Here is a 27,782-nt window from a genome sequence, read left to right as displayed (position 1 = left end):
TAGAAAGTCTTTTCAACAAATGGTGCTGAACAACTGGACATCCATAATAAGAAAAAATGACATACCATTCAGAAACATTAATTCAAAATAGATCACAGATCTAAATGTAAATGGAAAACTACAAAACTCCTAGAAAATAACACAGGAGAAAACCTAGATGACCTTAAGCATGGCAATGACTTTTTAGATACAATACAAAAGGCATGATTCATGAAAGAAATAATCGACAAGATGGAATTAATTAAAATAAAAAACTTCCCTGACTTGTGAAAGACAATTTCAAAAGGATGAGAAGACAAGCCACAGCCTAGGTGAAAATACTTGCAAAAGGCACATTTGGTAAAGGACTGTGAGCAAAATATATAAAGAACTCTTAAAACTTAACAATAAGGAAAAAAAGGATTTAAAAAAATGGGCCAAAGACCTTAACATATATTTCACCAAAGAAGATACACAGATGGCAAATAAGTACATGAAAAGATGCTCAGTGTCATATGTCATCAGCAAAGTGCAAATTAAAACAACGAGACACCACTACACACCAATTAGCATGGCCCACATCCAGAACACTGACAACACCAGACGCTGGCGAGGATGTGGAACAACAGGAACTCTCAATTACTGCTGGTGGGAATGCAAAATGTCGTAAGAAACTATGCATACTTTTGCTGTATGACCCAGCAATCGTGCTCCTTGTATTTACCCAAAAGGATCGAAAACTTATGTCCACACAAAATCCTGAACATGGATGTTTATAGCACTTTATTCATAATTGCCCAAACCTGGAAGCAACCAAGATGTCCTTCAGTATATGAATGGGTAAACTGGTACATCCAGACAATGGAATATTATTTAGCATTAAAATGAAATGAGCTATTAAGCCACGAAAAGACATGGAAGAGCTTTAAATGCCTATTACCAAGTGAAAGAGGCCCATAAAAAATGGCTGCACTCTGAATGACTCCAATATATAACATTCTAGAAAGACAAAATTATGAAGACAGTAAAAGATTAATGGTTACCAGGGCTTGAGGGAAGAGAAAGAATAGGAGGAGCACAGAGGACTTTTCAGGCAGTGAAGTCCTCTGTATGATATTGTAATGGCGGATATACATAATTACACATTGGCCTGAACCCACAGAATGTACACCACTGAGAGTGAACCCTAATGCAAACTATGACCTTTGGTTGATAATAATGTATCAGTATAGATTCATCAATTGTAACACATGTACCACCCTGGTGGGGTCATTAATAATGGGGCAGGCCATGCACATGTTTGATGGTTCTTCAAAATTTACACATGGAATTATAATATGACTCAGCAATTCCACTCCTAAATATATACACGAAACAACGGCAGTGACTCAGTCAGATAACTGTATGCCATGTTCACCGTAGCTTTTCTAGCCAAAATGTAGAAATAAACCAAGCATCCATCCATCCACAGATGAATAAAGAAAATGTGCACAGGATTATTATTCAGCCTTAAAAAGGAATGAAGTTCTGATACATGCTACGTGAGAGAATCTTGAAAACATGCTAAATGAAATAAGCACTGATTTGAAATATCAAGAATAGGCAAATTCATAGAAACATAAAGTGATTAAAGGTTATCAGGGGGAGGGAAAATCAAGAGTTATTGCTTAACTGTTACAGAATTTCTGTTTGGAATGATGAAAACATTTTGGAAATAAGTGGTAATGGTTGCTCAACATTGTGAATATAATTAATGCAATCTGTACACTTAAAAACAGATACAATGGTCAATTTCGTTATGTATATTTTACCACATTTTGAAAAAACTCAATGAAATGGGAGAAAAAAAATCACTGAAAACTATTAATCACAGCTTACTTTTATTTCATATTCAAGGACACAACCAAGAGAAGGTTCTTTGCTCTGTCAAATATATTCAAAAGCTAGCAAACATCAGAGCAGAATTAAGGGCCAAGTCTATAAAAGAGAAGGAACAATTACTAATAATTATTTACAGCTATACAAAGTTAACATATTGTAAGGGAAACAATATAAATATATCCAAAGGCTTCATACTTGTCCAATACTTGACATTTCAAATTTTGAAAACGTGAAAATTATTGCCAAGCAAAACTCAGATCACATTAGCAATGGTTTAAAAAAGGGAGCGATTTAATTGTTATATTACAGAGTGCTGTAAGAAGTTTTCAAATGTGTAAAAGAAAGAACAGTTTAGTGCATTAAATTGTTAGTCTTTACATTGCTTCTCTTTTAAAAAATCAACAGTAGTATGAAAAAGCCACCCACAAAGCCAGCTGTCTGAGTGAGGAAGTCAGCTAAACTGCAGCATTTTGGAATTACTAATAAAGCTATAGTTAAAAAATAAAAAGTTTATAAAAATGAAAGCCACATGCATATTCAAGGCTTTTTCATAATATTTTCATGAGCCAACAAACATTAAGGTAAAAACAAGAATTTAATATTTATTATTCATTAAATCAGATTAAACTGACCAAGCTTTCTGGTCATCCAGAAAAAAAAACTTTTTTTAAATCCAAAGTTAAATGAACTGAACATTTCTTCTATGAAGAAAGCATATCTTGAAAAATGGTCCTATCACAAAAGAAAGGGTCCTTCTCAACATCAATGAACAGCACCTGTCTTTACAAAGTTTGTAAGTTAGTAGATACTTTCAGTCTTCTGACACTGCAAGAGTTAACAAAGAACACGTCCATGATTTATAAGTGAAAAGCTAACTTTTAACTCATTGTGATTTCAGAATTTTTCCTCTATTCAATGGGATTGTTATACAAAGTAGAAATTCACTGAAAGATAATTCTTGAAAATTCTGATCTGACACCGGTACAAACATTTCTGATTGCCATATGATTGTTACAGTATTTATTTCTGAGTTTCACCCTATCCTAATTCTTATTGCCAGTTTCTTTTCCTTCTTCAGTGTTGATTATCTTCAGTTTAATAAAAAGCAAATTCAGCTTTGAATTAAAAAAAGTAACAGAGGCATTACAAGTAGTAACAGTGGTGTCTATGAAAGATCCCATAATTAAGAGCCAATAATACCATAAAACCTTATTGTTCCAACATGTGTCAATAGGCTGTATTTTCACTTACATTGAGAATGGATAAGCCCATGCATAACTTTTAATTTTCATGCAGGGCCTGATAATAAGACACAGAAATAAATCAGGTCTTTCTTTTTCCTGTTTCTAACAATTTTTACTCTGGAAAATGTTTGGTCACTCAAAGCTATTAGCTTAATCACATATCAAAGAATACAGACAATAAGGCCCATCACTCTAGATGTACAGTGTTACGCTGGACAAAATATGAGGACAAGCTCTAGTGGTCATTAAACCCCCTTCGAAAGTCTAAGATTCAGAATGTCTCCATATCAGAATAAAAATGCACTGTATTAAAATCTGAATTTTTACAATTCGTCTTTAAATTAGTGTTCTATTTACATTGCAGAAGTTTCACCAGCTGCAGTAGTTTAACTTTGGCACAACATTAAGTTCCATTTCGTGTGGGTACTGGACCCTATTTTTGAGAATGTGTACGCCCCCAAACGTTTTCAGTGCCATTAAATATTGGGCCCATTCACAGTAAATCAGACATCTTGAGTTGAAGAACTGATTCTCCTCCAATGTTTTAGGTGGCTATAAAAGAAAAACATAATGAAAAAACTAAATTTAAATAAAACCATATTTTAATGTTTACCACTTTTAGAAACAAAAATGATACAAATTAGTCATGAAAACACATCCTCTGTAGTTACTCATATATCATATAGATGCACTATATCTTATATACAGGGTCCAGCACAAGTAACACCCTTTTTATTACGAAAGCTTACAAAATCATAAGCATGTAATTCTGTAACAGATCATATTCAAGCACACCCTATGACATTTAGATGAAATGTTCCAATTAAAACTACAAATTAAGCCCTGGCTGGTGTGGTTCAGTGGATTGAGTGCTGGACTGTGAACCAAATGGTCACTGTTGGATTCCTAAGTCAGGGCACATGCTGGGCTTGTGGGCCAGGGCCCCAGTGCGGGGCATGTGAGAGGCAACCACACGCTGATGTTTTTCTCCTTCCTTTTTTCCTCCATTCCCCGCTCTAAAAATAAATAAATAAAATCTTAAAGAAACCTATAAATTATTACACCATATTATTACCCTACCAACCACACTCGAGCAGGCGTTACTTCTGTCGGACCCTGTATACGCCACACGGATCTTATACAATGCACTAGATTTTGTGTGCGACTCCTATGGATATGGTGTACATAAACCAGATTTGCTTATAGGCATTTTCACCTGTATATAATAACTTATTAAAAATTATTAGTGGGAAGTATATATTTCATTGTATTTGTAACAAACTATGAAATCTAAACTCTTGTATGTTTTTCCTATACACAGCAGGTCCTTGAATAACACTGATTTGTTCAATATCGTTTCATCGTAACATTGATGAGATGCTACAGGAACTTAACTTTTGTTTACATCGGTCTGCCTACAGTATGATTGGTTTCCTTGTAGGTCACGCCGCTTGAAGTCACAGAACCTACTGACATTAAGCACGGACTTACTGTACAAGGCTGGCTTGTGCAAATGACACAGATGTACAGTAAAATCCCCATTATCCAGTTTCACTTTCTGTGGTTTCAGTTACCTGTGGTCCACCACAGTCCCAAAATATTAAATGGAAAATTCCAGACATAAACAATTCATAAGTTTTAAATCGAATGCTGTTTTGAGCAGCATGATGAAATCTCACCGCATCCCCTTCTGTACTCTGCAGGATGTGAGTCCTCTTTGTCCAGCAAATCCATACTGTTTACACTCGTTTGTTACTTAGTAGCTCTCTGGGTTATCAGAGAGAGAGAGAGACCACATTCACGTAACTTTTATTACAGTATGTTATTATAATTATTAGTTACTGTCGATCTCTTCCTGTACCTGATTAACAAATTAAACTTCATCATAGATATGTGTGTCTAGAAAAAGTAGTTTGTATAGGACTTGGCACTATCTGCAGTGTTGGGCATCCACAGAGGGTCCGAGAACAAGCCCCCGAGGGAAAGGGGGCAGCCTCTTTTCGCCTTTTTTTTACTGTATCTCACTTTTTGCAATAACTGTTTTGGAAAGGTTTTGGTTACTTTTTTTTTGCAAGTTAAACCATATTTAAATGAAAACGTAACCATTTAGAGGAAACTTATGGTGAATCCTTTTATAAGATGAAAAAATTATTCTGTTAAGCCAATGAGAACTTGCTAATTAATGTCTTATAATTTTAGACTTTGGCATATTTTAAAAGCAAGCCAAGCCTGTACACGTACCACAAAAGTACACATATGACACAATTTTTTTTGAAAACTGTGGCTTTGTGTGAAATTTTTTTACCATTGTGCCTATTAGAGTATTAATACATAAGAATCATCCACATAAACTTAAAGTAAGGTCAAATTAAATTACATAAAAAAGTCCACATTATGTTTTAGAGGACAGAAATTCCCTACAAAATCACTGCAGAAGTTACTACTACAACAATCATTGTGGCAAAAATTGTGTTGATTTAATCTCGGCTGAGTGTGCACTCTTGTGTTTTGCAATAAAAAAATGCCTGTTAAAATCATTTCTGGCGTCTGGGTCAGGAGAAAGCCTGTCCTGAAGACCTCCGACGCCAGGAAGCGGAGGGCCGCGGGGCTGCGCTGCAGGGTCAGGCTGTGGCTTACCATGCGTCTTGCCATCTAACCTGAACAGGTTTATTCAAAAGTAGGTGCATTTTTAGTTTCGTCTGTTTCTCTGCCTAAAGAAAAATGTTAATGGAAAAAAAAAAAAACCGTGGCAGAGGACCGCTGGCAGTCAGCATAGTGTCTGGTACATATGAAGCTGTCTATAAGTTAATTGTTTTAACAAAATAAAAGCAGGCAGGAAGATGTGGGAGAATTAAGGAGATCCTGTGCAGAATCAGAAAGCATAACAGCAGAGGATGGGGTGGGGATGCATAAAGCCAGGGAAATAAGTACATGTGCTCACATGGTCATAAGGGTCTGTGCCTCTTCTCCCCTTTCCGGTGTGACAAGGCCGCAGTGCTTCCTGATAAGATGCCTTTGGACTACTGATACACATATACCAGTATTTCATGACAAAGGCATTGTTAGAACACTCAAAAACCCAGAGTAAAAAAGAAAACTATGCTATTGAATTCTAAATCTATTAAGAACTGAAGTCCTTAACTCCAAATCAGGTATCTGATTTGCAGCTATAATGAAATTTTAATATAATCCAACGTAAAGAATGAAGATTTAAGGAATATACCAAGTCTTTAAATTTAAAGCATATTTACTTGAACTTTCATGACCTCAGAGACATATTTTTAACCAAATATAGTGTTTCTGCTGGTGGCAGGTTTGTTTTATATCAAAGAGTGAAAATACATTTTAGGCAATTGAGTTAACTTAATATCAAATCTGTTGTTTACCTTTTGACCTCTAAAACAGAAATAATTTTTATTACGGTTTTCAAAAACAGATGTCACCTAAGCAAACATGGAATTTATATATAGCCCAAACAGACCTTTGGCTTTTAATAGAAAAAGTATTGAGCAATTTTGATACATAAAGCATTTTTAAACTCTAGTTAAAGCTAGTATTTTGGGGGCGATACAATGAATAAAAAAAGATACCCATTTTCACCTAGTTTTCTAAAACTGAGCAATCCTCACCCCTGCGGCAAACCTTTCCTTCAGTAAACTCATTCCCTTCTTTTTAGTTTTCGTTTTTGAATTCTTTCCTTATAATAGGCAAAAAATTTGAAGGAGGGTTGCAAAAAATACATTTTAGTTATCTTTGTGAATTCCCTCCCACCTGCCAGTCTCCCTTCTTAAAGAATGGGTAGCTTGCACTTGAAACAAAGTAGAAAAATTTCATTTAAAAATAAATAATGAAAGCAACATTAAACTCTACAAAATAATCAGACTACACATGATAATCATGGGTTTGCTGGCTATATACTCTTAGCACCTAGTTCTCTTATTAGGTAAAAGAAAAACTATTTCAGAAAACAACTGTCACAGGTGGGTATACAGATCAGCAGGTGGCTGTTGTAAATGTGCGTGGTTGGTGAAGGTGCACTCAGATTAAACACTTACATTTCAGTCATCTGATTTAGAAAGCTTCCGCTTCACATGTTGCGGGGGTTCCCAAGTGTCACTATCATCTGTTTCTTCTTCATCCTCTTCCTGATCATCAATGACTTCATCTTCCTCCTCATTTTCCTCAAATAATTCGATCCCTAACTCTGATCTTCTCTGTCTTTCAGCAAACCACTCTCTGACCTGCTCATAGCCCATATGTGATTTGTTAACAAGTTCGTCAAGGTCTTGCTCATTGAGAAATTTGTGCTTCAGGTAATAATCCTTAAGGATCGCAGTTCCAGTTTTAAACTTTATGAGTGACGGCCCCCTGTCCCAATTGTTCATTCTCTTGCCTCCTCGGGGCCGCCCCCGGGGCCTTCCTCTCCCCCTTCCTTTGGGTCTCCCTCTCCCCCTTCTCCTATGGGAAGACAGACCGTTCATACCACTTGAATTGGAGCTTTGGTAATAGTAGTACCATTTTAGGTTCCCATTTTTCCAAGCATAACGGGTGTCCCCAAACCAACTAACTATGTCTGTTCTAGCAAGCCCGCTTTCTTCGGCCAACTTGTCATACTCTTCCGGTGACGGCCACTGTGTTCGGACAAACGCGCTTTTGAGCATGTGCAGCTGCTCAGGTGTCTTTTTACAGATCTTGCCTGTACTCCCTGACTTAGGTGCGGCGGATTCATCTGCAGGAGGAGTTTCTCCCACCTCTTCTTTGGAACTACCTGCATTAGTTTCATCTACTTCCATTTTCTCTTCCTTTAAAGCTTTTGATTTCTTCTTCTCCGTAAACCAAGCATCAATTTCCCTCCTGGTCAGTTTGGTTTGCGCTCGTAACCTATTTAGTTCTTCATCTGTCAGTACGGAGCTGTGGAGAAAACTGGCCTGAAGGGCCCGAAGCTGCTCTGCTGTCTTCTCTTTAAACTTCTGGGGTGTAAAGTCTGGGAAAGGGTTCCAGGACTGTTTCTGCTGCGAAGTAACAGCAGTTGGGGATTCCGTGGTTTCGTCGCTGGAGTCTATGATGATGGTGGTGGAGGAATCGTTGTTGAGATGTAAGCACTGATTACTCTTGGAGTTTCTCTGGTTGTACCTCGTGTCACTAAACCACTTTTTAATCTCCCCCTTTGTCAGGCCTGTGATTTTCATAAGTCTGATAATTTCCGAGTCATGGGGAAACTGATTTTTAAGGTAGCTGACTTTTAATTCTGCCAGTTGCTCTTTAGTCTTTTTTGCCCGAATGCCAAATGAATCGGGGTTTGCCAGGGCGGTTTCGTGTTTGACAAGCTGAGGAGCTGGTACTGCTGCTGCTGCTGCTGCTGGCTTTGTTTCTGCAGGAGGCGGAGCGGCAGGGGCCTGACTTTTCTGTATGCTGGTTTGATTTGGCACCCCTGCCACGGTCAAGGCTATCGGTGCTGTTACCGGCAAGGTGTTCGGTCCAGCTACTTGTGTGAGGACCAGGCCGGGCTGACCAACTATTTGGCATGTCTGTAAAATGGATGGTAAGCCATTACTCCCTGTGGAAATATGTGTCGGAATAACAGTTATGGTCTGAGGTACAGTGTGTACTGTTCCGTTGAATTGCTTTCTTCTTGCCTCCTCTACTTCCTCGGGAGTCCAGCTCACACCATGTTTTAGGCGTTGGGCTGAGAACCAGATCTTGATCTGTTCCTCTGTGTATTTTGCTTGAGCAGAAAGCACAGTAATTTCTGACATCGTTGGATAAGGGAATTTGTTGTAGGTGTTAAGCAAAAGAGGGTTGTTATCCAATGCAGCATTGTAGGCAGGAATGCTATTAACAGGGATTAAGACTTTGGGGATCAAACTGGAATTCTGCTGGGCCGACACAGCGGTTATTACCTGTGCTAACCCGGGAAGAACTGCCGCTGGGGTCACTACCGTGCCGGCAGCATTCGGGTGTATTCTGTTGACAATGGAAGTACTGGTATTAGATTCAGAAGCCGAAGAACTTGGACTCACCACAGTTTCTTCGCGGTCTGGTTTGACCTCCTTCTCTTTCTCTTCGGGAGCATCCTCAGCCGAGTTATGATGGACTGTGATCCGTTTGTTCTCCACTTTACTTTTCATCATTTTCATGATAGGAGTTTTACTGATAGATATTCCTGAAGAAGAAAATTCCGTAGATTCAGCTGGCTCCGAGTTCTCCTCTTTAACAAAACTACCATCAAAGGTCAGATCATTTATGGTTTGTTCAAAGATTGTCTGGTTATTTCGTTTCACCATAGTCAACTTAAAATTCTCTTCTCCTGGGTGGTACTTCAGATTATGCTCAGAAAGTGCATCATATCTTTTGGTAAGAAAATTGCATTCAACACAAACATAGGAAGAATTTAGCACTACGTTGGGATGTTCTGAATCCACATGAAAAGTAAACATATTTAGGTCTGGAGTTTGAAAAGTACAATATTTACATTCATAGCCACCTTCAACCTTTTTATTTTGCTGATTGTCAGAATCCACAGATTCATGAACTTCTTCGTCACTTGAGACGCTCTCTACTCTGGTGTTTTCCACAGGCGTGAGGACAGGAGGTCCCTCGTCCAAATCTGATATCAGCTCAAGGTCCGGATCCTGTTCACTGGCAAGGACCATACAGGGTGTTGTTGATTTTCGCCTGCTTGCCATTCTGTTGTTATGGGAAAAACCTCAGTGGTGATTAAAAAGCACCGAGGCTGAAAATCGTTCCGTATTCTTCATTTGAAAACAATGGCTTTTGGTTCTTCAAGTCTGCTTTTGTGCTCAACAAGTCTTGTTAGCAGCTTTTTCATGGTGCAATCAAGTAAAGAGCTTATTGTTGGCAGATAAAATACTGTTGAACTGCTGAAATTTTTGAAGCACAACTCCAATCACCTACATTAAAATAAATTTAAAAATGTTTTTAAATGAGTGATTAGGATCTTTTAAACAAATTACAGTTATATTTCACTCATATGAAGTTGTTGGATTGCTCAGTTATAAAAATCTCGAATAAGACCAGACCCAGGGAAAAAAGTCCTCTAAGGATCAAAATAGATGTCTCCAAGCCAGCTCACTGAAGGTCATGTACGGTATTCATGGGTCAGTCAGCCCACAGGCTTGTTTATTTGCATTTTTCAGCTAGCTATATATTGGAAGGGAAGTTAGGGAAAGAGTTTGCTTTGGCAAGACTATTATCAGTGTGAGATGATAATATGTTAACAAGGGAGGAACTTTAAAACTATAAAAAGCAGTCGCAGATACTCAGGGACTACGACCATTAAATGTGTAATAGACTCAATCCATCAGTTATGACCTCTCCTTACTGGTCTACCTCATCATCCCCAAAGCACACCCAAGTATGGCAAAGAAGCGAAGACAGAATATGAATGATCAAAGTTTCAGAAACATTCTTAATCATTTCCCACAATGCTACCAGAATTTATAAAATGCATCTAATCATATCAGTCTCCTGACTTAAAATTTGTGAAAGAATAAAGTCCAAACTCCTGAAGCTATACATAGTCCCCTCCACAACCTCTCTCTGGAGGTTGAGCTTTCCATCAGTCCCCTGCCAACTCTCTTGACTCCTGTTTCCCTACACTTTAAGCACAGCAGAGACGATTGCTATTCCTGGGACACTCAACGCAGGCTGGCCCTTGTGCCAGAGCGCACGTTTGTTCACTTGGTGGGAGGATCTCTCTGTCCGCCTTACAGTTTACCTTGTTTTAACTTGGCCTGGCTTCCTCCCCAGTCTGTTTTCTAGTCTACTATTGACTGTGTTGGAGGAGAGAAATGTTGCATTTCTGTCCCACAACCTACTCCTCATTATAGGTGATGTGTTTCATTATTTTTTTAAGTAATAGCTTTATTGAGATATAATAAAGCCCCTGAAACTCTGGACTGAGCCAACGACCTTTATGTCTTTAACCTAATGCTCTCCCAGCTGAGCTATCTTGGACAACTTCTTGTTCATTTCTGTCTCCCCTCTTCATATAAGCAGCCAGAAAGTAGGGCTTTATTATTTTGAGCCACAAAGAATAAGAAAACCATCTTACAAAACTCAACATGTCCTGGCCAGTGTGGCTCAGTTGGAGCATCGTCCCATGGACTGAAGGGTCGTGGGTTTGATTCCTGGTCAGGGCGCATATCCAGTATGTGCGTTTAATCCCCAGTTAGGGCTTGTACCCTGGTCAGGGAGCATATGAGATCAATGTTTCTCTCTCTGCCCCCACATCTTTTCCTTCTCTCTAAACACAATGAAAAAAATGTCCTTGGGTGAGAATAAAAAAAGAAATAAAAAAATTAAACTAGCCCTGACCAGCACGGCTCAGTAGGTTGAGTATTGTCCCACAAAGCGAAAGGTCAATAGTTTGATTCCTGGTTAGGGAACATGCCCTGGTTGTGGGCTCCGTCCCATGTTGGGGCACATTTGAGAGGCAACTGATCGATGTTTCACACATCAATGTTTCTCTCCCTCTCTTTCTCCCTCCCTTCCCCTTTAAAAATAAATAAATAAAATCTTAAAAACAAAAAACTCAATATGCCACGAGGGCATCACTGTAGAGAACAGTACCTGAAAGTCATATGAATGACCTTAAAGCATCAAAAAAAAAGTGCATTATATTCATACAAACACATTTTAAAAATATTTCAAATAAAATTTTTATGCTTAATCCATTGACACTGATGTGCTTCTGAAGTCTACATGAAATAAAAGTGAATGAAACGAGTAAGGGCTCTTACTCTCTACCACAAATGAGAACTATTTGTTTACTGGCATACTCTTTGTCCTAGCTGAACTGAGAAGTTGTTTACTTCAAAGATTACAAAGCAAAACCAGGTCTAGGGAGGAGGAATGCTGACTCAGGAAAGGGAGAAACACTCTTAGGGAGCAGTGCGGTCCAGAGAGAGAATCCCTGCCTCTGAAGGGGGCAGGGTCCTCCTTGCTGAGATCACTCCCACACACACTATGTAATGGGTCCAAGCAACAGAGCTGGACCCAAAGCACCTGTTCCGAGTGCCTACGTTATAAAATAAAGGCCATCAGTTTAGTAATAACAACAGTGTCAACAGTCCAATTCCCTGCTCTCGGAGGTGTCCTTTTTTCCCCTCCCTATAAAATGTCTTTGATTTCTAAGGGATTTTAGGAAATCTGAAATTGGAAACTATCTCTTCATGACATAAACTAAGGTAATTCCACCTCCCCTCTTCAATTCAATAGGGACATCACTACTTCAAGTGTTAACACAGCTGTTTGATCATTTCTTGGTCATTACAAACAGGGAATCCCTCAAACAGCTTTAGGTGAATGAAGAAATCCAAATGAGCAGCACCCCTGTGTTTGACAGTGAAGGAGAAAATAGTGAAGGGCAGGGAGTAAGCTGTTTTGTGACTGTCATTCTATGATGATAGGTGTTGGTATTAATTAGGGCCTACTAGGAGCTAAAAGTCAAAGATATACTTCCAATAAGTGCTTTAATAGTCAAAATTTGTAAAGAATTCATACAACATCCCCAAAATAATCCCATTAAAAATGGGCAGAGGACCCAAAAAGATACTTCTCCAAACAGGATATACAGATGGCCAATAGATACATGAAAAGATGCTCAATATCATTAATCATCAGAGAAATGCAAATAAAACCACAATGAAATACCACCTCACACCTGTCAGAATGCCTATCATCAATAAATCAACACACAAGTGCTGGTGAGGATATAGAAAATGGAACATTTTTGCACTGTTGGTGGGAATGCAGATTGGTATAGCCACTATAGAAAATACTATGGAGGTTCCTCAAAAAATTAAAAAATGGAACTGTCTTTAATGACCCAGCGCTTATTTCTTGATATTGACATATATCCGAAAACCCAAAATATGTCCTGGCTGGTGTAGCTCAGTGCATTGAGCGCGGGCCTGCGAACCAAACAACTGAGGTTCAATTCCCAGTCAGGGCACATGCCTGGTTGAAGGCCAGTTCCCAGCAGGGGACGCACGGGAGGCAACCACACATTGATATTTCTCTCATTCTCTCCTTCCCTTCCCCTCTAAAATAAATAAACTCTAAAAGAAAAAAAGTATTCAGTTTTTAAAAACCCCAAACACTAAATCAAAAGGAGATATGCACCCCTATGTTCATTGCAGCATTATTTATAATAGCCAAGATAATGGAAGCGACCCAAGTGCCCATCAATAGACAAGATAAAAAAAGCGGTGGTAAACATATACAATGGAATATTACTTGGCCATAAAAAAGAATGAAATGTTACCACTTGCAATAGCATGGATGGACCTAGAGAATATTATGCTAAGTGAAATAAGTCAGTCAGAGAAAGACAAATATATGATTTAACTTACATACATGGAATCTAAAGAAAAATATAAACAAAGAAAACAAACACTCACAGAGAGAACATGCTGATGGCTGCCAGAGGGGAGGGAGCTTAGGGGACTGGGTGAAAAAGGTGAAGGGATTGAGAAGTACAAATTGGTTGTTACAAAACAGTCATAGGAAAGTCCAGCATGGGGAATACAGCCAACAGTATTGTAAAGCTGTGTATGGTGCCGTGTGGATATTGAAAATAGTGGGGGGAATCACTTTGTGAAGTATATGATTGTCTATTCTGTACAGCTAAAACTAATACAAAATAATATTGATTGTAAACTGCAATTAAAAAGTGGAATTTAAAAAAAATGTCAAATACAGTTTTTTTCCTGAAACTGCCTTTCCTGAAAGTGGTGGTTTTCAAACTTTTTGTTTTAAACAGGGGAGCCCTTTCTTCTGACAAATTCTATGAGAAGCCCCAGCCCAAAACAGGAAAAAAGAGCTGTCTGACTGGAGAAATAGAGGCTGAACTACCCGGGGCCCCATTCCGTGGACCCCACAATCCCCACTTCCACCTCTGGTGGGTTTCAAGATGTGTTTGGAAAGCCTTTGCCTTAAAAACATAACCACTTTCAAGACAATATATCAGTTTCATCAAAAATCCTCCCCAGCTTGCCACTGCTGAGCCATGAAATTTGAAAACTAATCTGAAGTGAATTTCATGTGTCCTTTCAGGTGTCACTGCAGAAGGTTAAGCCTGGGGCAGGCACCCAGGTGCAGAATGAAATAGCCAGTTCCTGTAGGAGACACAGAAGGGAAACCTGAGGAGCTAAGGTGGCTTTATTATTCTGGCTACACTTATTTCTTATCTAGCATAAAAATAGGAATATGCTACCAAATAATAACTTTTATTTCTCTTTCTCAGAATGGTCAGTTCATAAGAATTTAAGCAGACATAAACAAATTTGAAAAGCTTAAATATTTCTTGCTAAAGTCATGAAAATTACAAAACATTCATATGTTATATTACAATCTAATGATGTATATGCACAATTGTGCCTTTTCTTTTAAAAGCATTGGTCTTGGCCATATAATTTGATTTAGATAAGCTACTTGAAAGAAAGGCTTTTTAAAAACAGAGTCTTCAATAACACAAAGCCTAAAAATCTGATTAGCTTGGGTATTACAGATTGCTTCAACCTCAGGTTAATTCTATACCCAACTATATACTCTTTCCTCTTTCCTCCTAAAACTGTTTGCTCACATTTGGCTAATGAAACCAGAGTCAGTTTATTATTTAACAAATTTCTAAAGGAAGACTGAAAATTCCCAAAACAGCCTCAATATTTGGTCTAATGACTCAATTCTATTGTAATACCTATATAGTATATAGCCTAAAAACAAACCAAAGCACAAACCAAACCACCCTTGGTATTCTCATAAAGAGTCATCATTTGGGGGTCTCAATATAATCACCCCGTTTTTATAAAAGAAGGAACCCAGGCCCAGAGGGATAAATTCATAGAGGCACTATGGTGTACCGTAAAACCACGGTTTTGGAGTCTCCTCTGTTACTGGGTAGTTAGATGATTGGAAAAGTTTTTCAGTATTAACTTCAGTTTTCCCACCTATAAAACCAAGACTCTCCAACTCAACGCATTCATTCAACAACGACTTGTTGAATGGCAGCCATGTGCCAGGCGCATATAGGTACTAGAGATACAGCGGGGACCAAGACAAATGGTCTCTGGTCGGCCAGGTACTAGCAGGTGAACACAGGAGAGGTCAGCAGGCAGTTACTTAGAACAACCAGGATCAGGGCAATGAGAGAGGAAGTACTGGGAACTGTGGTGTATGAGCACGCTGTAGGAGGCTTCTAGAAATGAAAGAGAGGGCTGCCTTGGAGAAAATGAGATGCTGCTATCTACCTCAGACGCTGATGAAATGAAATGCTTCACACACTCTGATACACAGTAGATAACGAATTAATGCTATTTTCCAGTCCTTGAAAAATTACTTTGGGAGATGAAGAAATACTACTTGTTTAGTGGTGTTCTCTTTCCCTTCATCTCTCTGTCAAGGAACTTAATCAGCTGACAAGCCACACAAATTGAGTGAAAAAGCAGAAGGGGTAAAAATATAGAATACACATTTCTATGTTGTAGTTCCCGTTCACCTTCTTTGTCATTGAAGTGCCGTGGGGCTGGGACAGGGCGACTGCCATATAGAAATCACCATCGGCTGACAGACGTTTTGTCCTCTATTTGAAGGTCAACTGGAAACAGAGCTCAAAATCAATCTGGGGAAACGTGCACTATTTACCTGCAAAAAGGGGTTAGAGTTCAGTTGCACAACTGAGCAGTGAAGTGGCTTTACAATTAAAACACAATTAAAGTGAAGTCTGCCAATTAAGGGAAACTCGTGTTCTACGTGCATCCAGCACTGTGAAGAAAATGACACTGGAAAACTATTTTCAGTTAACCTTTCAGTAGAGAAATGTTAAAAAATAACTGATCAAGTCAATTAGTTTTTATACTGCCATTAAAAATAATAAAGAGTAATTAAGCCAAAATTAAGAAATCATACATTTTAAACATGAGCAATTAATTGTATGTCAGTCATTCCTCAATAAAGCTGGAGAAATGTTAAAAAAAAACAAAAATGAAAACAAAAGACTAATTAAGGAATATGAAACAATACCCATTTGCTGTTAAAATTTTTAAAAATAAAAATCTGCATATTATAAAAATAACTATGAGAAAATATGCGTATGGACAAAAACAAGATGAGAATATAAAAAATACATTTTTTCACATGAGATGGGTGAAATTTTTATGTTGTAGTATTTAAAAGTTTTCTTTCTTTTTTAAAAAATATTTTATTTCTGTATTTTCAGAGGGGGGAAGGGTGGGAGAAAGACAGGGAGAGAAACATCAGTCAGTTGCCTCTTGCATGCCCCCAACTGGGGACCTGGCCTGCAACCCAGGCATGTGCCCTGACTGGGAATTGAACTGGCAACCCTTTGGTTTGCCGGCTGGTGTTCAGTCCACCGACCCACACCAGCCAGAGTTACAAGTTTTCTTTAATATTGCTATAACTTTGCTTTATTATAAAATACAACGAACAATAGTTTCAAGGCCTTACAATTGCAAATACACTAAAATATTTCTGTGGTCCTTTCTGTATAGCACTTAGGTGTATTCCAGGTATTTTTTGGAGCTCCTGCCCCAGGCCTGAGAAGTCAGACTGTCTGTAAGAACCTCAGGAGCACCCATGATCTCCAGGTTTGGGTCTAGACCAAGACCATTTCCAAGGTTCCACCTGCATCCTGGTTGATTTTCCTGAGGCTAGGTTGTCCCTTAATCAACTAACAATTCTTAACTCGTCAAAATTATTACAACATAATTTCTCTCCAGAAAAGCATTTAATGAAAACAAAATTTATTTCGTCATAGTATAAAAATTTTGGACAGTTCTAATAGCAGTTCTTACATGGTCAGAAAGAATGTCTGTTTAGCGCTCCCCAGGGCCAAACACAGTGCCTGTCAAGGCCTCAATAATATTTGCTGAGAAAAACCCTTTAAAATACATCTGTATTGAGTATTACAACATAAATTATACTTCACTAAGCACTCATTTACAGAGGAGCTATAAAGAACAACTGTGCTTGCTTTATGGTTGATTACTTTCAATGGTAAAATCCTTACTAATAAATTACCTTAGCCATTAGAATATTAAAACAGCTTCAAATATAAAACATTCTACTTATAAAACTGAGCAATAAATATTCAACAAACATTTACCAACATCTGTAATTCTGTTGTGACAACTCAGTTTTATGCATGAATACTGTATATCTCAATTTGTGGACTATATAAGAATGAAACAAAAAAGATAAATTCATTCAAAGAACTAGTCTTTACAAGAAAGCAAATGCAGATTTGAACTTGGAATCATTATTTTCCTTCCAAGAGAAAACTACAGTTTAATGATGTTACATTTTTACTGAAATTAAAACATACATTCTCAGTGGAATGCACAGTAAAAAGTGAGGGACTGTTTCAAATTCTATGCTTAATACTTTTTTAAAAAAGGTCCAAATTTTTTTATAGTTAAGCAGAGCCATAACTACACCGAATTTCCAAGCCTCTATTTTTTTTGGCTGTCTTATACTTCAAATTAAATGATTAACAGATAGTTTATTGGCCTAGTTAGCCACAAAAGAATGTTATTTTGGTAAGGTTTTATGTGAATAAAAACAAACTTTGTTTTTTATACCAATTCTGGGTCAAATAAGAACATTTAGAAGATAACCATAATTTTTAAAGATCATGTTAGTTTTGACCTAGTACCAACTAAATAAAACCGTTCTTCGGGTAGCTAAAATACACAAACTGAGAATCATTTGGCATATGTATTCATACATACACTGAAAATTCTTTGGACCCAGTATTTTATTTAGTTTCACTTCTCCCTCCCTGAGTCACAGTTCTGTTTAGCCAGCTGAAAATACTTATTTTTACATGTTTGTATTAAAACTAAAAGTTAGAAACCCACCAAAGTCACAGAATGTCTTAAGTAATAGTAGAAACAAAGAATAATGGTATCAAATTAACACAAACAAAAACATTTTGGTCTTTACACTCTTGAGGCACTTTTTGAAGCTAAAATATAAAAATATTTAGAAATAGCAGTTAAGTTCTTTTAAAAATTTTGAGAAATTTTCACAAATGAGAAATTTGACAACCCAAATTTATACCCACAACAAATGTTTTTAAAAACTACTGTATCTAGAATTTTTAACTAAAAGAGAAACCTCAAGAAAATTTCCAAACTGGCCTTAAGGCAACCAAACTTCAAGTATTAAGGTGAATATGGACAAAAATAAATGTAATAAAAATGAAAGCATCTAAGAAATTGTGGCCAAAGATAATCTAATTTCAGAAGATCTCTTTGTTGATGCTAATTAAGGCTTAAAGGTTTAGAAACTCTATCCTCTTTCCTGTTTTTTTCCACCTGAGAAAGCTGACCTTAATACTGCTAAAGATTAAAAGAAGAATCCAAGCTGACAGACTTCTCCTGGCAAGCTCTGCCCGCAGATTTGAGGAGTGAAGTGCGTTTCTGAAGGTTCCCAGGGCGGTAACGTCCTGGTTTCTACCTTCTGTTGCCATGTCGGCAGGTATGTAAGGTACTGAGAGTGATACATAAACTAGCACTATAATGCAATCTCCTATTTTTGAAATTTAAGTTTATGACCCTAAAGTAATTTTCTGCTGAAAATAGTTTTTCCTCTACTTTTCTCAAGGAGGTGTGTTAAGTCTTTCACAGACAGCCTCACACAAGAATGCTATTCTTGATTCCAAGTGAGATTATCATTGAGGCCGAAAAACCATTCATCTGTCTGTTATCTTGCTCCTTATAAAAAACAGTAATTGTTACTTATTTCACTTAGGATATAATCATTCCATTTTTAAAAATACTTTGAAATATAATAGTAATTAGTTAGACCGGTAATGTCAACTTGTAAGGACTCATCAATTTTTTTAAAAAGTGAACAACCATATTAATGGTTATGTAATCCTTCTTGGTATTTTCTGGAATACTCTAACAATTGAACTAAAATATAAATATTTCAAACAGTATAGTATCTAATCTAATTATTCTTACGAAAGCTAATAATATCAGATAAATAAAATAGAAATAATTATGTAAAAATATATTTGAATATTTAAATATAGTATGTTTAACCTAAATTAAAGTATTTGATTCATATCCTAACTTTATAATTATAACTAAGTATTTTCATTTTTACTTTCTTAAAAAGATTTTATTTATTTATCTTTAGAGGGGAAGAGAAGGAGCGAAGGAGGGAAACATCAATGTATGGTTGCCTCTCATGTGTCCCCCACTGGGAACTGGCCTGCACCCAGGCATGTGCCCTGACTGGGAATTGAACCATGATTCCTTGGTTTGCAGGCCCACGCTCAATCCACTGAGCTACACCAGCCAGGGCATAATTAACTATTTTTAATAGATTATGTATTGAAAATATATTTTCAGGAATTGTCCTTGAAACTTTTTCCTGGATCTGGGCGAAGGAACGGAGAGACAGCTGGGCCCCTGTCCCCACACTGGGCGTCTCTGCCCGCAGGGCCCTCACCTGTCTGGTCAGCACTGCTACCACAGCACCGGACACAGTGCCTGCAACACAAGGGTCTCGGCCAGTATCAACTGAAAACTCAATGATAAACATAGCACACAGATTTATTATGAAGTATGGTGCTGCTTCCTTTGACATCGGAAGCATCCAATACTCCCATATTTTTAAAGTTAGATTACCTTGGCCACAATTTCATAGATGCTTTCATTTTGATTACATTCATTCTTGTCTGTATTCACCCTAATACTTGAATTTGACTGTCTTGAGAAAGAGAGGTACAGAAACAGCAATCATTTGCCTGTTGGAAGTCCCTAACTGGGGACTTGGCCCGCAACTCAGGCATGTGCTGACCGGTGATCAAACCGGCAACCTTTCGGTTTGCAGGCCAATGTCCAACCCACGGAGTGACACCAGTCATGGCAAAAGTACATTTCTTTAAAAAGTGCGAGGAAAATATCTGCTGCTTTTTAAAGAAAAGCTTTTAAAACTTTGGCCAAATACAGTGTCACGGGATCTGAGTTGAGCACATTCAGTCCCTGAGTTCTACCTTACCAGAACAATGGAACACGTACTTGCCACGGCTTCCTCAGCATTCTGTTCTCTGACACGGAAGGGTGTCCCTTCAAATTAGGAGATGCTTTTAGCTCAGGCCATCATTACCAACAGGTCCAAAGTACCTATCTGCCATCTCCTACAAAAAAGGTAATATCACTTTATTATTCTAAATTTGATTTAGTCTTAGTTAAGAAACTTTAAAGTTTATGCCTCGGCTTTTTAAAAATAAATGTAACTTTGAAAAAAACTTATTTCCTCATAGAAACTTTAAAAGAATCATCTAGATGTCAAACCCAATATGAGTAAGAAACACAAAAATTGAAAACTACACTTTAAAAAATTCTACATTACATAAAACAACCAAGTCATTATTATACTATTTTCAGTCAGTAAAAAACATTCAAAATATGAATATATGCAGAATATCAATAGGAAAGCTAAGATTAAGAAACAGGGAATTATAAACGGTTACTACACAAAACTTATAAAACTTAGTTAAACTAAGAGTTGGGAAGAGGTATATATTTCTGTGTTTACATATAAACTTACTAATATCTGTATCCAAATTTACTATGTATTAATTGGAATGCAATGGATTATCAATGCTGGCAATTAGCCAGTAATACTTAAATAAACTAGCGATACTCTACCCACACATATGTGGTATCTAGTGGAATGACTGGTGTTTAACTATTTCCTTTTTGCAAGAAAGCTATGACCAAATGGTTTCTCAATGAATACATTGTGAAACATTTAATAGTATAAATAAACTGAAAACCATTCACTGCAAACTCAGATTTGTATCCAAAAATGCTGTGGTTTATCACTCAGAGTTAAACCTATCAGGAAAATTTAATAGAAACTATAGTTGTTTCTGTTATTAAATAACAAAAATAATGCTTTTGAAGTGTTGAATCACTGTTGTTGTTCTTTAAGCACTGAAACTCTGTAACCACAGTGAATGAATATTCAGGAAGATGATTTTCCCCTAATACCTTTCCTTTGACTTTTGCTATTATTATATACAAGTTTACAAGATCTCTCTTAAGCCAAGAAATAATGTAAATCCACTAATCCTTTAGTAAAATACGTGTAGGTTAAGTTAAAGCTTAAGCTGAATAGATACACTAATTTCATGAAAAGCAAAAGAGCATTTTCCTGGTAAGCACAGTGGAGCATCCTGTTATCTCTGCAGCCTGGGATTCTACAATTTCATCTCCTGGTATCTCCTCGTTCTGCCTCTCTTTAGCCATCCGCCCATAAGGATGTGGACTAGAAGAGAAGATAGGAAACAGCTGCCAAAGAGGGGAGGTTATTTTCCAAAATGAATTATTACTGTTATAGGAAATTAGTAACCTATTTGAACCCACTTTTATTTTTTATTTTTAAAGATTTCATTTATTTATTTTTAGAGAGTGGGGAAGGGAGGGAGAAAGAGAGGGAGAGAAACATCAATGCCTTTTGCACACCCCCTACTGGGGACCTGGCCTGAAACCCTGGCACGTGCCCTGACTGGGAATCCAACCAGCAACCTTTTGGTTCCCAGGCCCACGCTCAATCCATTGAGCCACACCAGCCAGGGATGAACCCACTTTTAAATCACACAGTAAGTCTCAGATGTTTTACCAAATGGGAGTCTCCTGACAAGAGCTGCCAAGACATGTGAAGGCGCGAGACAACTAGAGGAGCAACAAATGAGCTCGTCAATACTTCTGGGTGAAAAGCATACTTGCCTAATGTCATTTCAGTTCCTGACACTGGGTTATTTTAGAACATTTCTCGCTAATTCACAGTACCTTTTTAAAATTTAGGATTAGAGTGAACTTCAAAAATTAAAGGAGTCATCTAGAACATGTACATTCTACAATAAAATAGATGAGTTGTTCTGGCAGTAGAAGATGGATTGTAAATGAAGATGAAGAGCTGGGCTCTCGAAGCAGACTGCGTGGGTTCAAATTCCGCCTCCATCATTTACTCACTGTGTGGCCCTTGACAAGTGACTGAGCCTGTCTGGGCCACAGCCCTCTCATCTGTAAAGTGGAGCTATTAAGAGTGCCTATTTAATAGGGTTGCTGTGAGGACTCAAAAAAATAATACATGTAAAGTGTTTGGAGTATTTCCTGGCATTAATAAACCCACAATTAAGATTTTTCTGACCTTTTCTTAAGGTATTAACTTTAACTTATAGAATAAAGGAAGTCTTTGTTTAAAACTGTTAAATGTTGAAAAGTATACAATATGTTAAAAGTCTGGGAAGTAATTTTATTTTCCATTTCACACCTTTGATCATATTAAGCAATGCTAGAACAAGCTGGCTTTAACAGGCAGACATTGATCAATCACAAAGCGCCCCCCACCCCAACGTACACATATTTTCTCTGACCTTGGCTTCAAGGGGAGTCATTTGCCTATGATACGTTTTAAGGGGTGCTTCACAGAACTAACAAACCCCTGATATAAAAAATCTTACAGTAATGAATAGAGATTGTCCTTTCACCATCCCCCACTCCCAAGGGTAGTCCATACCGGGAAAAGTTTTAACAAACTTCTCTTTGACAATATTGGAAAGTAAAGAAACTTTCGTAGAAGCTAAACATAATATGTGTAAAAAGCTTTGTTAGAAACATCAGAATCTTTTTACCTCCTTTCATTCTTCCCAATAACCAAAAAAGAGAAAGACTTTTAGGAAGGGGAAAAACAAGTCAGAAATTCTCTGGGAAATATGAAATCACTACAATTTAGTGACAAAGTGGTTACTGAAAATTATAAATATGTATGTGATGTGTCTACCACATCAGTGTTTCAATTTTCTTAAATAAGCCGTGATGTTTGAAAAAATGTAAATCTAAAAAATGAAAACAAAAATTCTGCATAAAATAGGAATTACTCAATTTTTGACTCCCTTGAATAAGTGTCATTCTTCAACGGCTTACATACATTTCTTTTCCAAAGAATATCATCATATAGTTTAGGCCAAAGGTATCCAGTACCATTTTTATACTGCTTAAATACATTGTGGAATAGTGGTGATATAAACCAGAAAGATTAAATATTCTTTAAGACCCAAACCTGGCAACTACCTAAAAAAATGACCTAAGTATTTACTCTAAAAATTAACTGTATAAAAGTAAACTCAAATATATACCTTCATTAGTAATCAGTAACTTCAGTCAGGCAAGTCTGGTTAATTCATGACTACGCTGTTAATATCCAAATAACAACAGTCTTTTGAGCCCAAATCCACAATGCTATAACATAAATAGAAGGTTATTTCCTTAGCTACATGTTATCATTTTAATAATTTAAGAGTTCTTCCATTTAAGAATAAAGCTACAATTGAAAGCGAACTAGCCCCAAATATCACATTACTGTGCCCAACTAACACTACATGAAAGAAAATGTGTAATACATCATAACATCACTTTTCAGTATTAATGTGAAGTATAACACAAAAGGGAGAAAGTCTCCGAAGTGAACCCACCTCACCTATGCTACTGAGTTCATTATTTAAAAATTTGGAAGACTTCATTCACATTTATTTCAAAAAACTTATAGTACCAGTATCATAAAAGAGGAAATAACTGGTACATCATTTATGGACAGTCCACCAAATTTGGTGAAATAATCAGTTTGCTATAAGGAAACGCATCTACTAATCAGGGTTCCCAGTGCAGACACATTTTACGTTTTCCATCTTAGCATATTTTCAAGCCATCTGGCATGAACGCCACTCTCGTTCACCAGCCTAATCTGTTCAGAATCTAATAAAAAACGAGAGAGCGACATGCACTTTGGGGAAACCAAAGAACAACACACATGTGTAGAAATCTTCCAAATGTGTAACTCTAGTTTACACTCGAAATGTGTTTTAAAAAACATTTCCATTAATATGTTAATGCTCTTTTAAAAACAGTAGAATGGTTCAAGGAATCTACCTGGATCATAGCTGTCGTCAGTTACCCAGGTCTTTCTTTCATTCTCATTTTTGTCTGATCACTAAATAAAGCATTTGGAGAGGTTCTTTCACAAAAAGATTCAGTGATACATGAAATGCTATCATTTCTATATTGAAAAGATCCAAGACTTTACATTTTAGTTTGCATAAAATTAGTCTGCTTAGCCCTAAAATGCTCAGGGAGAAAAACTGAGAGGAAAAAAAATATTCATGAAAGCCCTTTTTCTTTTACATCCTGTTACTACATTACCGTCTTTGGCAGCACTCACATTTCTTTTGCTTAAAATCAAGAGTCTGAACTGCTACTTGAGAAATAAATCTATGGATATAGTAGGGTCAACATCCCTGTTAGAACCAACTCCCGTTCCTCCTCACTGTTGGCATAAAAACAAATGACTTTTTCAAGGTAAATTCTCAGAAGCAAAGATAATCCATGTAGCACCCTATAACATAAGTTAAAGCTTTCAGACAAAGACGGAGAAAGAGTGATCAATACCAACAAATCTAAAGGTGCATTTACTAGGTACCTATACTTGAAACCGACAGCGACCGTTCCTGGGGGAACGCTGCGGCCTGCTCCCCGCCAGTGAACCATCCTATTTCCCGGTCCTGTGATTCTTCCTTTTCTGCCATCCTCTTCACCTCCAAGAGAACTGCTGCTTCTTTTCAAATTACATGAAATCCCAACCGAATCACATTATGATGTCTGTACCAGTTAGCCTTTCCTTTACATTTTCTCCCTCCCCCATCAAGCAAAAACTAGCTTCTTCTCGTGATATTCTTTGTTTTTTTTTGTTAGGTTTTCTTTTTTTGCTTTTGTGGAGGGTTTTTGTTGTTGTTGTTTTCCTTTTCTTCTTTCTGTCTCATGGTTTTCTTTAGAGCTGGTGTGAGTGAGATACGAGAACAGCGCTGTGGAATTCCCGCTCTGCCAGTCTCTTCCCTATATTCCTCCTCTATCCATCCCCTTTCGATTCCTAATTCCCCTAACCGCGTCTCTCACTGAAGCCTTGCCAGCGCCTGACCCTTCATTAACCTAAGGGTACCAAAGGGTACTTCCTTCTTCGGGGTTTTGCTCTTTCCTCACTGCTACCCATAGAGAGGAGAGGTGGGAAAGTCATATTGAAACAAGAATTTCAAGCCCCTTTGCTAAGAACTTTGGTGGATATACACAGGGACGGGGCATCCCCCAGGGCTCTTTTCTGCCATCAGACGCGCTTCCTCTCCCACGTCCTTCCCAGCCTTTCATTCCGAGCAAGGTTTAGGAGATTGTTCCCTTCGGGCCCTAGATTTGAAGTAGTCCCTGATCAGCCCCCTGTCTCTCTCCTAAAAGGGACAGAGTAAAGGGACAGATAACATTTCCATTCTCTGTAATTAACTTCATCCTAAGTTCCAAGGCTTTCTCAAAACGTAATGTAGTTCTTAGAGACTCAACTCTGAGTCTTGCCCTGAGTGGGGGCAAGGCCTGGCCCCGAAATGGGTGCCCAGCCTTTCCTGAAGTGGAGTACAGCTTTCCCCGAATTGTTTCTCGGGGTTCCAACCCCAATGCCAGGGCTCTCAGCTCCAGCAAGAGTCTCTGCTTACTTTCAGGGTGGCTAAATCCCCACGAGGCCACACGCCCATGCAGGGCAGGGCTCCAAACCTCCCCTAGCACCCTCCACATTGTTGGGGTCCGCCATCCCTGCGGCGTATTCCGCCCCCCCCCGAAGACCCACCCAGCCTTCACTCCCCTCAATAACCCCAAGTTGCTCAATCCTCCCGTAGGTAGGAGGGCTGAGATTTTCCTTTACAGAGCCGCTTCCCCCCCTCCCCCCAGCTATTTCCTTGGCCATAGAGACCCCAAAGGCGCGAAGGAGGCTCAGGGTCTGTCCCTCAATGGCGCTGCCAGGCCCTGGCAGGCCCGGTCCCTCCCCCTCGAACGCCCAGCGCCAGGTCCGCCCCGAGACCCGCCGCCTCGAGCACGCTCAGCCCCCCAGGGTTTCTGCCCTGCGGCCACCCTCCTCTGTCCTGTCCGCGCCGGCCACGGGCTCTGCGCTGCCTGTTCCTACCCGCAGCTCCCGGGAACCCCGGCCCGCTCCACCCGGAACCGGCTCCGGCCGCTACCTGCAGGGGCCGCCGCGCCTCTCAGCGCCCCGCCGCCGCCATCTTGCATTTCAAAGCTGCTGCACTTTTCAGGGAGTCAACTCTGACCTGTGAACCCTACACCCGGAACCGCTCGGCGGGCCGTCACAGGGCCTCGGAGCTCTGCAGGCCCCTCGGAGGGTCCGGGGAGTGGAGTGGGGTGAGGCAAGGCGCGAGGCTGCCGGGGGTGGGAGGAGGAGAGGAGCCGGCCGAGGCAGGGCCCGCCCGCGCGCGCGCCCTCTGCGCGCCCCGACTCCGCTCCGCGCCCGGCTCTCAGCTCCAGCACCCGCTGCTCCCCTGGGCTTAGACCCCGGCCTTTACGCCCCGATTGGCGTAGAGCTGGGGGTAGGGAGCCGCCCCGCCCCTCTGTCAACAGAAGCCCCGCCTATGCCTGCGGATGCCCTGCCCTCCTCCACAGAAGCCCCTCCTTCTCCCGATCTCAAAGGGGTCCCGCCCCTTGCCGGCGATAGCTCCGCCCTCTATCGGCCAAAGCCAGGTCTTCCACACAGGTCTGTCCGGAAGGCAGCCGCCTTCTGTCAGAGTGGCCACGCTCCTTGAAAGCTTTGCCTTTCTGTTGTCACCACCGGGTCGTGAGAAATGCCCCTTCGCATCGTATGCCCCTTTCCAGGTGGTAGTTCTGTCCAAACCCCGCCCTTTAAGTGGATGCCCCGCCCTTTATCAATAGAAGCCCCACCTTCCCAAGGCCCGTTTCCATTCTAGCCCGAGGCCCCACCACCTGTCAACGGACGCCCCGCCTCTTCGTCTCCACCACTGGCCGCAGCCCCACCCGCAGACACAAAAGTTCAGTTCAACCTCATTTCGGACAGCCGTGCTAGACAGAGGTAACCTCTGCTCCCCGAAAGCCCTCCTTCCCCCCCTCACGAGTTACTCCTGGAGGGCTTTCTTTGAAAGCTGTGGTCTTCAAATCGGGACAACTTCGTTGTAAACCAGCCCCTCAAAGAAAGCCAGCTAAGGACCCAGGCTTTGGGGAAAACCGGACAGCGTCACCGCCCCTCCCCACTCATTTCCCGTCCACCCCCACACCATTTTTTAAATGAAAAGTACAAAGCAAAGAGAAACCACTCACTCTCCATCACCCTCCAAGCTATTCTGCACGGGCCTGGACGCGCCTTGATGTTCATCCCCCACCCGCACCCCAGTCACGGACTCTCTGGGCTTTCTTTGACAGCAGTGCTCCGCTGAGCCGCATTAATCCTGAAATATACAGTAACTTAAAATGAAACCCCGACTTTTGAAATCAATGCACACCAGCTTCTTTTTATTTGGATGTTTCATCTTAGAACCCTAAAACTTGCGAAAGCAAAAGCAAGCAAAGCTTAATGATCTTATTAACAGAGGTACTCGATTCTGTCATACTCAACACACTGTATTTACAACAAAAATTTAACATCGCTTTACTCTTCTGAAATGAAATGTAAACTACACAAATAAGTTCAAGACCTCAATGTTCTAGTACTATAAAGATGAAAAAAAGAGAAAGTCGTTGATTCTAAATTGCTACAGGAAATCAACAAAATAACAAAATA

The 27,782-nt window shown here is 39.2% G+C and overlaps 1 protein-coding gene across 6 annotated transcripts; it reads right to left on the bottom strand.

The window, feature by feature from the left end:
- Positions 1 to 34: 34 nt before the first annotated feature.
- ZHX1 (zinc fingers and homeoboxes 1) lies at positions 35 to 26,566 on the bottom strand. Of its 6 annotated transcripts, none has more exons than XM_053660899.1 (5): positions 26,218 to 26,566; positions 20,180 to 20,298; positions 15,625 to 15,770; positions 7,160 to 10,015; positions 35 to 3,656 (listed from the first exon to the last, which is right to left on the bottom strand). In XM_053660899.1, exon 4 carries the CDS (start codon positions 9,788 to 9,790, stop codon positions 7,163 to 7,165), a length of 2,628 nt encoding a protein of 875 aa, XP_053516874.1. In that variant the 5' UTR covers positions 9,791 to 10,015; positions 15,625 to 15,770; positions 20,180 to 20,298; positions 26,218 to 26,566; the 3' UTR covers positions 35 to 3,656; positions 7,160 to 7,162. The 6 variants fall into 6 exon arrangements, with proteins under 6 accessions (XP_053516874.1, XP_053516878.1, XP_053516877.1 ...); XM_053660903.1 differs by having other exon boundaries at positions 15,625 to 15,723; XM_053660902.1 differs by having other exon boundaries at positions 26,305 to 26,566.
- Between the last annotated feature and the right edge of the window lie 1,216 nt (positions 26,567 to 27,782).

This window comes from Artibeus jamaicensis, unplaced genomic scaffold (assembly GCF_021234435.1).
Source record: "Artibeus jamaicensis isolate MK-2021 breed Jamaican fruit bat unplaced genomic scaffold, CSHL_Jam_final scaffold_916, whole genome shotgun sequence".
In the NCBI taxonomy this organism is placed as follows: Eukaryota; Metazoa; Chordata; class Mammalia; order Chiroptera; family Phyllostomidae; genus Artibeus; species Artibeus jamaicensis.
The sequence above is the reverse complement of the archived record's forward strand: the minus strand, read 5'-3'. Positions and strand labels throughout refer to the sequence as shown.

Coding starts and splice junctions, on each gene's coding strand:
- ZHX1 (XM_053660899.1), bottom strand. CDS start 9,790: ATGGCAAGCAGGCGAAAATCAACAACACCCTGTATGGTCCTTGCCAGT.